The following is a 14,380-nucleotide window of genomic DNA, read 5'->3' on the forward strand; positions in this document are numbered from 1 at the left end:
GGGCGCGTTGGTGGTTCGCGTTCGCAAAACGTCCCATCGGAAGTTCGTCCATCACTACTTATGGGTAATACCAAACTGTCCCTTGTATAGGATGACACTGAACTGTCCCTTGTAGAGGGTACTGTTGAGCTTTCCCTTGTACAGGATAATACCGAGCTGTCCCTTGTATAGGGTGACACAGAACTGTCCCTTGTATAGGGTGATACCTTCCCTGGTATAGGGTGACACTGAGCTGTCTCTTGTATAGGGTGACACAGAGCTGTAAAGGGTGACACTGTCCCAACATGCATAGGTTGACACAGTCCCAGGCTGGTATAGGGTGACACAGAGCTGTATAGGGTGACACTGTCCCCTGGGTGACACAGAGCTGTATAGAGTGACAATTGTACCATGTATAGGGTGATACAGAGCTGTATAGGGTGACACTGCTGTATTGGGTGACAAAGAGCTTTATTGGGTGACACAGAGCTTTATAGGGTGATACTGTCCCTGGTATAGGGTGACAGTGCCCTTGTCCCTGGTATAGGGTGACACAGAGTTGTATAGGGTGACAGTGTCCCTGTCCCTGGTATAGGGTGACACAGAGCTGTATAGAGTGGCACTGCTGTATAGGGTGACACAGAGCTGTATAGGGTGACAGTGCCCCTGTCTCTGGTATAGGGTGGCACTGCTGTATAGGATGACATGGAGCTGTATAAGGTGGCACTGCTGTATAGGGGGGCACAGAGCTGTATAGGGTGACAGTGTCCCTGTCCCTGGTATAGGGTGACACAGAGCTGTATAGGGTGACACAGAGCTCTATAGGGTGACACTGCTGTATAGGATGACTCAGAGCTGTATAAGGTGGCACTGCTGTATATGGGGGCACAGAGCTGTATAGGGTGACAGTGTCCCTGCCCCTGGTATAGGGTGACACAGAGCTGTATAGGGTGACACAGAGCTTTATAGGATGACACTATCCCTGGTATAGGGTGACACTACTGTATAGGGTGACACAGAGCTGTATATAGTGACACTACTGTATACAGTGACACAGAGCTGTATAGGGTGACAGTGTCCCTGTCTCTGGTATAGGGTGACACAGAGCTGTATAGGGTGACACAGAGCTGTATACGGTGACACAGAGCTGTATTGGGTGGCACTGCTGTATAGGGTGACACAAAGCTGTATAGGGTGACAGTGTCCCTGTCCCTGGTAAAGGATGACACTGCTGTATACGGTGACACAAAGCTGTATAGGGTGACACTGTCCCATGTCCTATGTGTAGGGGGATGTCGGGTGTGTGTAGGGGGATGTCGGATGTCTCTGCCCTCCATATACATTATATGGCCGGTCGGGACGGAGCTGTCCTGTGTGTAGGGGGATGTCGGGTGTGTATAGGGGGATGTCAGATTTCTGTAGGGGGATCGGGTATGTTGGGGATGTCGGGTGTGTGTAGGGGGATGTCGGGTTTGTGTAGGAGGATGTCGGGTTTGTGTAGGGGGATGTCGGGTGTGTGTAGGGGGATGTCGAGTTTGTGTAGGGGATGGCGGGTGTGTGTAGGGGGATGTCGGGTGTGTGTAGGGGATGTCGGGTTTGTGTAGGGGGATGTCGGGTGTGTGTAGGGGGATGTCGGGTGTCTCTACCCTCCATATACATATGGCCGGTCGGGACGGAGCTGTCCTGAGTGTAGGGGGATGTCGGGTGTCTGTAGGGGGATGTCGGTTGTGTGTAGGGGGATGTCGGGTGTCTGTAGGGGGATGTCGGTTGTGTGTAGGGGGATGTCGGGTGTCTGTAGGGGGATGTCGGTTGTGTGTAGGAGGATGTCGGGTGTCTGTAGGGGGATGTCGGTTGTGTGTAGGGGGATGTCGGGTGTCTCTGCCCTCCATATACATTATATGGCCGGTCGGGACGGAGCTGTCCAAGGTGCTGGATTCCGCCCCCTCCTCCAGCGCTCCGCACACCTGCCAGCGGCTGTGACTGGCTCAGGCAGCTCCGCTCCTCTGCAGCTGTGGGGGGTGCGGGGTCCTATCCGCGGAGGACCCCCATATTTCATTCACAAAGCCTGATTCCCACGCTCTGCCTCTATACAGAGATTAATGGGGGCGGAGGGGAGGCGCATTATGTGGAGCTTCTGCTGTGGGTGGCATTGAATGTCATCAGCAGCAACTGCCCCCCCCTCCCTCACCCCTTATGTGAGGCTGGTGTACCCCCTTTTCTGCAGCCCGACGCTCCTCTGTGCTCCCCATACAGATGAGCTGAGAAGGATGGGAGCGGGAGGGAGGGGGCAGAGGAGGATGGGAGGTGGGGGTGTAGGGATGGGGGGGAGACACGCAGCTTTGACGTCGCCTGGCTGCGGCTAGCAGGCTCCAGCTCCTCTACACGTAGAGCCCAACGTGACCACACACAGCCCTGTCTCTCCTTCCTGCACACACACACACATACACACATACACTGACACACACACAGGCACACATACACAGGTCCTAGGGACACTCACTCCAGGTGCAGAAGAAGACATCTACCCCCCTACCTACCTACCCCCCCTGCCCAAACACTGCTGATCAGCAGATCCTTTTTTTTTTTTTTTTTTGGATGGGGGGGAGAAGGCAGCCTTTGGATCTCGCCACAAAAAAATGACAAGAATATTAATATATGCTGCAATCCCTCCCTGCCAGGTTTAGCTTCATTTGCATTTCCTGCAGCTGGGGCTGGTCCTGTGCTCCTCTTCCATTCATTCATATGGGGGGCTCCTGGCTGCGATCTGGACCTGTCTCTTCTTCTATGGCTTGGATCGGATGAGTGGTGGTCAACCTAGATCCTTCTTCCCATACAGAAACCTCGGCTGCCTGGCTGGATCTGGGATTTTTTTCCTCCTCCTCCTTCTTCTTCTTCTTCTCCTTTGCTTCTTCTATTTGCAATGGCAACTAATGGCATGGGGGGAGGAAAATTTGGAGGGTCTTGGCTGGACAGCGATCAGTATGCTCTCTTAATTGCTCTCCTGGGAACACTGCAAGTTACTTTTTAAACCCCCATTAAAGAAGCTGACCAAGGATTCAATTAGCATCCGAGCATCCTCATGTTTGATTGACCAAGGGATATTCCCTGTCTGTCCTAGTAAAGAAGACAAGCCCCCTCCCCCCACCCTTCCACCTCCACCTCCACCTCCACAACCACCCTACTTCCTAAAATACTAAGAGCAAGCAATTCTGTCACTGTGTGCTGACCAACAAGGACACCTGTGAGCTGGAATTTAAATACGGACACCCTTGGGGTAGTTTCTTCAGTGCCTGGCCTTTGGAAACTCTTGTGTCCTCTTGGACTGGATATGTCCATTTTAACGTGAAGATGGATTTAACTTTCGTGATCTTGTGGCTATTGACAGTTCTCTTGGTAGGAGTCACTAGCCAAGGGGTGTATGGTAAGTTCTTCAACCTCTTGACACCAGTTCCTCACCTATTCCTCAACCGTTGACCTTGTCGGTTGACTTAGACTTTTCTCAGGTCAAGGATTCCTTGGTGACCCCCCCCCCCCCCCAAAAAAAAAAATTGACACAACTGCAATAGCCCATGGCAGCCAATCTCCAGTTTGCAAAAAAAGTCAGATCAAGGGAGGTTGGGTGTTGTGGGCTACTGCACTTTGTCCATGGCTTGTTGAACACTTAGGTGGACCTGCAAGACTGAGGAACTTCTACATTGATTTGGTATTAAAGGGATGACATGTTAGAGCTTGGGTGGTCTGCTTGTGAGTGTTTTTATACATGTATGACCAAATGGACTGAAACTGTAAATATTTTGCTTTAGTACTTTCACTAATATAAACATATTTAATAAACTAACACAACTACATAAGGGCTTCATACTTTGTCCATGGCTGGTTGCCTCGTTGAACACTTGTAGGTGGACCTGCAAGCTCCTAGTTGGATTTGGTATTAATTGTGCCATTAGAAGGATGGCAGATAGGGCTTGGATGGTCGACTATGAGTGTCTAACATGAAATGACCAATTCCTCTGAAATGGTAACCTTTTTGCTTTATTACTTTAATTAACGGCCGTTAATTCAAACCTATTTAGCCCTATGCAAAACCAAGCCATGAAATGGCACCAGTCCATATCTGGGGGGAGGAGACTGTATAATCTGCATGCTTGGCCTTAAAACTCTGATGTGTTCAGAGGATCACATTGTAGAAGCAGAGCTAAAAGAAGGATGCCATTAGTCTAATCACAGCTCAAGCTCGTCTGAGTCTAAAAATGTGTGTGCTATTACATTATCACCTGTATTGCTCCAGCATTAGGCAGTGAGAGCTGGCAAAGCAGCTTCAATCATCCAATTTCCCATTGACAAAACAGCTGAATGCAGTCAGGGGATACAAAGCCCCCCCCTTTTTTATGTGGTCGTTTAAACGTTCAACAAATGTGACACCAACAATCAGCATTTGCAAAAGGCTAGGCAGAGAGGAATCGGTTATATCCAGCACTGCATCAAATAATACCCCAGACAACCCCATTTATTGATACCAATCAAATAAAAATCCCCCATGCAGCATCAGATCTCCCCCCCCATGCAAAGTTGTTGTTAAGTTGTCTAGCAATGGGCTTGGAAGGGTTGGTAGCCTCCAGTCCATCTTCATGCAGCCTGCTTTAGGATGTGGAGGTATTTCAAGTATGCATCACAGAATGACATAATAGATGATCCCACATTGCCATGCTATGGAGGAATCCATCCCTTAAATCCTATAGGCTGCTCATTAATGAACTTGCTTTTTTTTCTGTTCAGCACCTATTAATAATCTATTACTGCACACGCTGCAATCAACTGTGATTTAATTATTTACTTTTCCCCCATATTATAATAAATACACTAATGGTCGACAGATGGTGTTTGCAAAAACACATCTAATCCCAGTATACAGCCTCAGATGCCAATGGTGTGTGTGTTTATTTTTTATTATTTATTTTTGCACTGAAGATGGTATGTACAGTTCCCTTATAAGGGGGGGTTGAAAAGCCTCATTTAATTGTGTTTTAGCGCTGAGCTGATCATCATCTTGCTCATACAAGCAGCAGCAATGTAGAAAGGAGCCGGTGGGCGTGGCTAACATGGTGTCTGGATGAGGGGGCGTGGCCAAGTCTCAACAGACCCTTCACTGTTCACACACAGCAGCTTTTGTGTCCTTTGCAGGAATTACAATCTGTTAGATCCGTTTTATTTGTGACACCCAAACAGTCATTTTGGAGGCATTGCACAGATAAGCATGGGAGGGTGAGATCCTGAGTGCATGTGATGCAGAGGGGGTTATTATTTTTAGAGCTCTTTCTGGGGGGAAAAAATGAAAAATAGGAAGAGAGAGAGGAGGAGGGGGAGGGGGTGATACATCTTGTTCAGGATGATGAGATTTCATGCCAGGGTAATTGGGTAGCGCAGAGTATTCATGTGTTTCCTAAATACAGATCAATGAGCAGCAAATGGATAATCAAGCAAAGGGGGACTGGAAGCATGCATTGCAATAGGCTGTGCAAGCTCAATGCAATAGGCTTTCCTGGCTGAGCAAGGCTGACTGCCTTCGCTTGATATCTAGGTCAGTAAAAAGTCGGTGCCAGATGGTGTCAGAACTGACCAATGGGGTCTGCATGCCACAGCGCTATCGCTGCACATGTAACAGCAGCACACATTGCACTGGAAGAACCTGGGCATCACAAGTGTACTCAATGTAGATTTTAGAACATTAAAAATAATTATATATGCACTGTATACAATATATATATGTGTGTGTGTGTGGCACTATTGTCCTTGGATACTACTTGGATGGAGCCTGCTTGTTTTCCTCCTATCCTTCCACAAGTTCCTTCTCACGCTCTAAAGACATGTTTATAGATCAGTTGCCCCTAGTATGTATATGTATGCAGTGGCAAGCACTCTAGCCTTGTAGCACCGGGTCCAAATCCCAGTTTGCAGCTTCTCCTTGTGTTTGTGTTTCCTCCCACACTCCAAAAACATTGTGGTAGGTCCATCGGCTCCTACCTAAATTACACATGTGCTCACTCCATGCAGATTACTTGACAGTTTCTAGGATATGTGTATGGACAGCACAGTGGCTTAGTGGAAAGCACTCCCTTGCCTTCCAGCACTAGGATCGCTGGCCATGTAGGGCATTAGAGTTTGCATGTTTCTCCCTGTGCTTGCATGGGTTTCTATCCACGCTCCAAAGACATGCTGGTAGGGTATTTGGCCCTACTATGTGTATGTACGCAGTAGTTTAGTGGTTAGCACTCTTGCTTTGCAGCATTGGGGTCGAATCCCAACTAGGATGCTTCATTCAAGGGGTTTGCATGCTTTCCTATGCTTACATGGCTTTCTTTCCACACTCCAAAGACATGCTGGTGGGTCGGTTGGCTCCCATCTAAATCATGTTAGCACTCTTGCTTTGCAGCACCAGGGTCAAGTCCCATCTAGGATGCTTCATTTAAGGGGTTTGCAAGCTTTTCCGAAGCTTACGTGGCTTTCTTCCATCACTCCAAAGACATGCTGGTGGGTCAGTTGGCTCCTGTCTAAATCACACTTGTACTCACTCCATACTGATTACTGAACACAGTTTCTAGGATATGTGTATGGACAGTACAGTGACTTAGTGGATAGCACTCTCTTGCCTTGCAGTACTAGGATTGCTTGCCATGTAGGGCACTAAAGTTTGCATTTATCCCTCTAAGCTTGCCTGGGTCTACTTCCCACACTCCAAACACATGCTGGTAGCTCATTTGGCCCTAGTATGTGTATGTATGCAGTGGTAAGTACAATTGCTTTGCAGCACCAGGGTCCAATCCCATCTGGGATACTTAATTTTAAGGGGTTAGCATGCTTTCCTATGCTTGCGTGGCTTTCTGGTCATATTACAAATGCATGCTGGTGGGCCATTGACTCTGAATCACACATGTGCTCACTCCTGCAGATTACTGGACACATTTTGTAGGATATACTGTGTATATGTATATGTGTGTGTATATATGTATATATATATATATATGTATATATATATGCAACACTATGGTCAAATTCTATCCAGGACAATACCTGAATGGAGTTAGCATTTTCCCCCTGTGCTTGTGTTTTCTGCCACACTCCAACGACATACTGGTTGGTCCATTGGCTCCCATCTAAATCACATGTGTGTTCACTCCATGCAGGTTACAGTTGGACAGTTTCTAGGATATGTACCGGTATATGGGCAGAATAGTGAGTTGATAGCACTCTCTTGCCTTACAGCACTAGGATCCATTGCCATGTAGGGGACTAGAGTTTGCATGTTCCCCCCTGTGTGTACTTGCATGGGTTTCTTTCCACACTCCAAAGACATACTGGTAGGTCATTTGGCCCTGGTATGTGTATGTATGCAATGGCTTAGTGGTTAGCGCTTTTGCCTTACAGCACAAGGGTCAAATCCCATCCAGGACACTACCTGCATAGAGTTTGCATGTTCTTCCTGTGCTTATGTTTCCTCCAACACTCCAAGACTGGTGGGTCCTTTGACTCCTGTCTAAATCAAGTGTGTGCTCACTCCATGCAGATTATTGGACACAGTTTCTAAGGTGTGTGTGTGTGTGTGTGTGTATGTATATATATATGCGCGCCAGCACAATGGCTTAGTGGTTAGCACACTTGCCTTGGAGCACTAGGGGCTTGCATGTTCTCCCTGTGCTTGCGTGAGTTTCCTTCCACATTCCAAACAAGCAGTGGGTCAGTTGACACCTATATACATCACAGTGTGTGCTCAATCCATGCAGATTACTGGGCACAGTTTCTAGTATATGGACAGCACAGTGGCTTAGTGTTGGCCCTCTCTTGCCTTGCGGCACTAGGATCACTTGCCATGGAGGGCACTAGAATTTGCATGTTCTCCTTGTGCTTGTATGGATTTCCTCCCACACTCCAAAGACATGCTGGCTGGTTAATTGGCTTATATCTAAATTGTCCCTAGTATGTATGCATGTGAGGCAGGGACCTTAGATTGCAGACTTGTCAAGGGCAGGGACTGATGTAAATGTACAATATGTAAAGGACTGCGTAAATTATCAGCACTATATAAATAGCTCAAAAGAAATATATAGCAGTGAGACTGTGCAATCGGTAATAAGCTGTAGCAACCAACTTCAGCTCACTGAAGAAGTGATGATTGATTGGGTGTTATGGGTTCCAGCATTTAGGCAGCTCATAGAGCATAGAGCAAAAAGGATGTACCAATCCACAGCAACCAATCAGATGTTCTCTTTTATTAGCGCAGAAGAGTCAGAACCGGGAGAGATGTTTCCTGTTGGGTTGTAGAAGATGCTGCACTGATACATTGCTCTCCATAAACCTGGGAATGTGCAAGCAGCATGCATCTTATCAAGAATTGTGCATTATTTATATTTACCAATATCTATGCAATATAAGGACCTACCTAAATCATTCACCTTTGGGTTGAAAGGCCAATAGACTGTTCACTTAGGAATTTCCCCCCAGAGTTCAGTGAGTTTGGTGAAATTTCGCTTTGTAAATAATCCCTAATCGTGAACAAGGAAAATAAAAGATAAAAAAAAAATATATATTTTTGCTTAAAATGAGTGTAGTCTCAAGGTTTTTTACCTTAATGCATTCTATGCATTAAGGTGAAAAACCTTCTTTGCCGCAGCTGCTCCCAGTGCCCTCCTTTTTCTTACCTTAGCCCATCCGATCCAGCGATGTGCACAAGCCCAGCAGCCCTGTCCTTACTGGACAAATTGATAGCAGCGGGAGCCATTGGCTCCCGCTGCTGTCAATCAAATCCAGTGACACGGGGGCTGGGCTGAGCCCTGCTGTCTGTGTCAATGGACACAGCAGTGGGTCTCGGGAGCGAGCCTGCATGAGTGTCCCAATGGGAAGCGGCTTTGTGTACATGCAGAGGAGGGGCCAGGAGCACGGGCGGGGCACTCCAGATGAAGAGGATTGGGGCTACTTTGTGCAAAACCCATGCACAGAGCAGGGAAGTATAACATGTTTGTTATTTTTATTTAAAAAATGTGAACCTTTACAATCACATTAAAAATGATTTAGGCAATGAAAGTCAACAGAACTTCAACTCATTCCCCAAGCTGTGGGGATTTAACCCTTGCAAAATGCAACTTCCCTTGCAAAGTAAACTGCCTATTTGTCCTTAGTAATTCAGCCCTCTTGAATCTATTCAGGCAGGCCCTTGCACTACAGATCTAGAAGAATTGGTGCAATGGGACCCTAACATGTATAGTCAACATTAGGCTAATTTTTCGAGGATCAATTCAGAAAAAATTTGCAGAATCATGGAGGCGAGACAACCACTTCTCATAATGGAAGTCGCTCCCTTGGCGACCCGTACAACTGCAGAATCTGCCTTACTAGCAAGGGAGCAGTGATGGAGCACCACGTCACCATTCTACTCAACGAGGGAGCAAGTCCATAGGACAAGGTAAGTGGTCTCTTATGAAAAATCCTTCTGACAACAGCCTTATTATGCCTACAGGTCCCCAAAAGCATAGAAGGATCAGGACAGCCAGGGAACTAGTGTTGGCACCAATGGCAGCTCCCATATTTCCTTAGTATAGATGTCCCTTAAATATAGACAATTGGCTTTTGCTAAGAACACTAGCCCAAGGATTAGAATTTTTAGATCCAAAATATTAGTTTGATACGGGGGCATTCAAGTCAAAGATTGTATGTATATATGTATGTGTGTGTGTGTGACAAATATATATATATATATATATATATATATATATATATATATATATATATATAATATTTATGTATGTATATAAAGGGGATAAATAAAAATCAAAAGTAGTAAATATCACAAATTCATATAAATATCCAAATAAACATTTAAACCATATGGAGAAATCACATTGAGAAAATGAATCCAATGAACCTCTCTTCTCCTAAGGGCAAGTTCACGATCCCCCCTCTCCTATTTCTCTCTATACTTTCTAATACCATATATTTTAATTGTGAAACAGTGTGTCCATGTTCTACAAAGTGTCGAGGAAGTGCCAACTGTGTTAACTTGTCTCTGAGCATTTGTGTATTTGTATATATATATATAATGTGTGCAGGAACTCAACCACTCAACCATGCTTGCCACACACACATATCTGCCAAATGGCAGGTATGTGTGTGTGGCCCTCTGCATACAACCCCCTCCCTCCATTGCACCCATCTTCTCCCCCTCCTTAAAAGTTCCACCATCTGTCATATGTCTAACCTTTGTTGCAATATTAAGCTGAAGCACCTATCCGGCTGTAGTACCTCCCAGCATACTGTACTATACTACAGTCACTTGCAAGGGATATCATGCAGTAGAAGCATCAACAACTGGGCACTAGTGATGGACGAACTTCCGACGGGACGTTTCGCGAACGCGAAACGCGAACGGGCACAAACGTTCGCGAAAACGACCGTTCGCCGCGGGCTCCATTGACTTCAATGGGAGGCGAATTTCGCAAACCTTTAGGTCGAATTTGCGGCCACGGGGTAATTATTAGGGGGTAGCACGTAGTCCCACCACCTGGACAATAGCATAATACATGTATGAGGTGAATTTGGGATCGATAACTACAAGCATTTTTTTTTTATTTGGGAAATTGTTCTGACAATTCAGGACTATGGAGCTAATGAAGGCAATGGAGGAGAGGGAAGGTCAGGGACCAGGGTAGGCAAACAAGAGGGTGCAGGAGATACAGAGCACTGACAGCAGCACCGTAATACAGAGCACTGACATCAGCACCGTGACATACAGCGCTGACAGCAGCTCCGTGACATACAGCGCTGACAGCAGCTCCGTGACATACAGCGCTGACAGCAGCTCCGTGACATACAGCGCTGACAGCAGCTCCGTGACATACAGCGCTGACAGCAGCTCCGTGACATACAGCGCTGACAGCAGCACCGTGACATACAGCGCTGACAGCAGCTCCGTGACATACAGCGCTGACAGCAGCTCCGTGACATACAGCGCTGACAGCAGCTCCGTGACATACAGCACTGACAGCAGCTCCGTGACATACAGCGCTGACAGCAGCTCCGTGACATACAGCGCTGACAGCAGCACCGTGACATACAGCGCTGACAGCAGCTCCGTGACATACAGCGCTGACAGCAGCTCCGTGACATACAGCGCTGACAGCAGCTCCGTGACATACAGCACTGACAGCAGCTCCGTGACATACAGCGCTGACAGCAGCTCCGTGACATACAGCGCTGACAGCAGCACCGTGACATACAGCGCTGACAGCAGCTCCGTGACATACAGCGCTGACAGCAGCTCCGTGACATACAGCGCTGACAGCAGCTCCGTGACATACAGCGCTGACAGCAGCTCCGTGACATACAGCGCTGACAGCAGCTCCGTGACATACAGCGCTGACAGCAGCTCCGTGACATACAGCGCTGACAGCAGCACCGTAAGCAGCCCCAGGAGGAAGTCAGCACAGCACAGGGATGGTGTGATCCCCTCATAATAAGAACCCCCAGGAGGAAGTCAGCACAGCACAGGGATGGTGGGAGCCCCTCATAATAAGAACCCCCAGGAGGAAGTCAGCACAGCACAGGGATGGTGGGAGCCCCTCATAATAAGAACACCCAGGAGGAAGTCAGCACAGCACAGGGATGGTGGGAACCCCTCATAATAAGCAGCCCCAGTAGAAATATGACACCGCTCAACCTCTTCAAAGAGGAGGGTAGGGGCATATAGTACGGTGTGCTTTTTTGGGTCAGGGAAGTGAGCCAAATGAATTAAGAAGGTCTGTGTGCTTGATTCCAAAAATTGTTTATAGACATATACATGGTCTACTGATCACATGTGTTGAATTCCTCCGAGATCCATGCCTCATTCATTTTTAGAAATGTGAGGTAGTTAACACTGTCGTGAGCTAGGCGAGTACGCTTATCGGTCACAATCCCCCCTGCTGCGCTGAACGTCCTTTCGGACAGGACACTGGATGAGGGGCAAGCCAACAGTTCGATTGCAAATTGGGCAAGCTCTGGCCAGAGGTCAAGCCTGCCCACCCAGTAGTCTAGGGGTTCATCACTCCTCAGAGCGTCCACATCGGCCGTTAACCCAATGTAGTCGGACACCTGACGGTCTAGGCGTTCCCTGATGCTGGATCCGGATGACACCTGTCGATGGGTCGGCTGAAAGAATGACCTCATATCCGAAGTCACCAACACATCTTCAAACCGGCCTCTTCTTGCAGGCGCTGTTGGATTGGTACCCGCAAATCCTTCTCTGGGAGTGGGAATTGCTCCTCTGCCAGCGCACGCAAAAGCAGAATGCAGCATTTCTCGAAGCAAGGCCTGGAAGTGCTGCATTCTGACAGCCCTCTGCGACGGCGGTAACATTTCCGCCATTTTGTGTTTGTACCGGGGATCTAAGTACGTTGCCACCCAGTACTGGTCCTTGACCCTCATGCTTTTTATACGGGGGTCCCTATTAAAACACTGGAGCATGAAGGCCCCCATTTGCACTCAAGCGGAAGGTATGTGGTGGTGGTGGTGTTGTTGGTGGTAGTGTCTTTGGGGGTGCACATAGCAGAGAGTGAAGAAGAGGGTGCAGATCGAGAGGATGAGGAGGGTGCAGAAGAATAAGGCTGAGTGAGCCACTCAACCAAGTCTGGTGCGTCCTTTAAAGTAATTGAACGCACCTTCTGCAACTTCCCACTTTGGCTCAAGGCTGTTGCTCCTGCCCTACCCCTACCACCCCTGCGGAAGGGCCTGCCTCTTCCTCTGCCTGTCATTTTTTAAATCACCCTGTGACAAAACTCTTAGTCCCTATACCGCTGAAGGACTGCTGCAGTATAGGGCAGCGGTCAGCAGTAGTGCACGTCAACCCTATGTATTGTGGACCGATAGCGGTCCTTACAGAACAGCAGACTGTACTGCACTCAGGCCTATGTACCGTAGCACCCTATACCAAGTTACCAGTCCTTATAAGAACTTTTGTGGACCAAGCAGGTTGTGTGTTAGTGATTAGCAGACTGTACGTCAGTCCCTATACCAATGAAGGACTGCTGCAGTATAGGGCAGCGGTCAGCAGTAGTGCACGGCAACCCTATGTATTGTGGACCGATAGCGGTCCTTACAGAACAGCAGACTGTAACGCACTCAGGCCTATGTACCGTAGCACCCTATACCAAGTTACCAGTCCTTATAAGAACTTTTGTGGACCAAGCAGGTTGTGTGTTAGTGATTAGCAGACTGTACGTCAGTCCCTATACCAATGAAGGACTGCTGCAGTATAGGGCAGCGGTCAGCAGTAGTGCACGGCAACCCTATGTATTGTGGACCGATAGCGGTCCTTACAGAACAGCAGACTGTACTGCACTCAGGCCTATGTACCGTAGCACCCTATACCAAGTTACCAGTCCTTATAAGAACTTTTGTGGACCAAGCAGGTTGTGTGTTAGTGTTTAGCAGACTGTACGTCAGTCCCTATACCAATGAAGGACTGCTGCAGTATAGGGCAGCGGTCAGCAGTAGTGCACGGCAACCCTATGTATTGTGGACCGATAGCGGTCCTTACAGAACAGCAGACTGTAACGCACTCAGGCCTATGTACCGTAGCACCCTATACCAAGTTACCAGTCCTTATAAGAACTTTTGTGGACCAAGCAGGTTGTGTGTTAGTGATTAGCAGACTGTACGTCAGTCCCTATACCAATGAAGGACTGCTGCAGTATAGGGCAGCGGTCAGCAGTAGTGCACGGCAACCCTATGTATTGTGGACCGATAGCGGTCCTTACAGAACAGCAGACTGTAACGCACTCAGGCCTATGTACCGTAGCACCCTATACCAAGTTACCAGTCCTTATAAGAACTTTTGTGGACCAAGCAGGTTGTGTGTTAGTGTTTAGCAGACTGTGCGTCAGTCCCTATACCGCTGAAGGACTGCTGCAGTATAGGGCAGCGGTCAGCAGTAGTGCACGGCAACCCTATGTATTGTGGACCGATAGCGGTCCTTACAGAACAGCAGACTGTACTGCACTCAGGCCTATGTACCGTAGCACCCTATACCAAGTTACCAGTCCTTATAAGAACTTTTGTGGACCAAGCAGGTTGTGTGTTAGTGTTTAGCAGACTGTGCGTCAGTCCCTATACCGCTGAAGGACTGCTGCAGTATAGGGCAGCGGTCAGCAGTAGTGCACGGCAACCCTATGTATTGTGGACCGATAGCGGTCCTTACAGAACAGCAGACTGTACTGCACTCAGGCCTATGTACCGTAGCACCCTATACCAAGTTACCAGTCCTTATAAGAACTTTTGTGGACCAAGCAGGTTGTGTGTTAGTGTTTAGCAGACTGTGCGTCAGTCCCTATACCGCTGAAGGACTGCTGCAGTATAGGGCAGCGGTCAGCAGTAGTGC

General features: G+C 47.9%; 1 protein-coding gene across 2 annotated transcripts in view; it reads left to right on the forward strand.

The window, feature by feature from the left end:
* Positions 1-2,376: 2,376 nt before the first annotated feature.
* The window catches only part of MDGA2 (MAM domain containing glycosylphosphatidylinositol anchor 2), a 1,078,966-nt gene continuing 1,066,962 nt past the window's right edge, over positions 2,377-14,380 (forward strand). For both annotated transcript variants that reach the window (XM_077463546.1, XM_077463547.1), the window contains exon 1: positions 2,377-3,400. In XM_077463546.1, the coding sequence (XP_077319672.1) occupies positions 3,328-3,400 (73 nt within the window). In that variant the 5' untranslated portion in view covers positions 2,377-3,327. The remainder of the gene's footprint in view (positions 3,401-14,380) is intronic.

Source organism: Lithobates pipiens, unplaced genomic scaffold (assembly GCF_037356315.1).
Source record: "Lithobates pipiens isolate NorthernLeopardFrog02 unplaced genomic scaffold, aLitPip1_a1.2 Scaffold_30, whole genome shotgun sequence".
In the NCBI taxonomy this organism is placed as follows: Eukaryota; Metazoa; Chordata; class Amphibia; order Anura; family Ranidae; genus Lithobates; species Lithobates pipiens.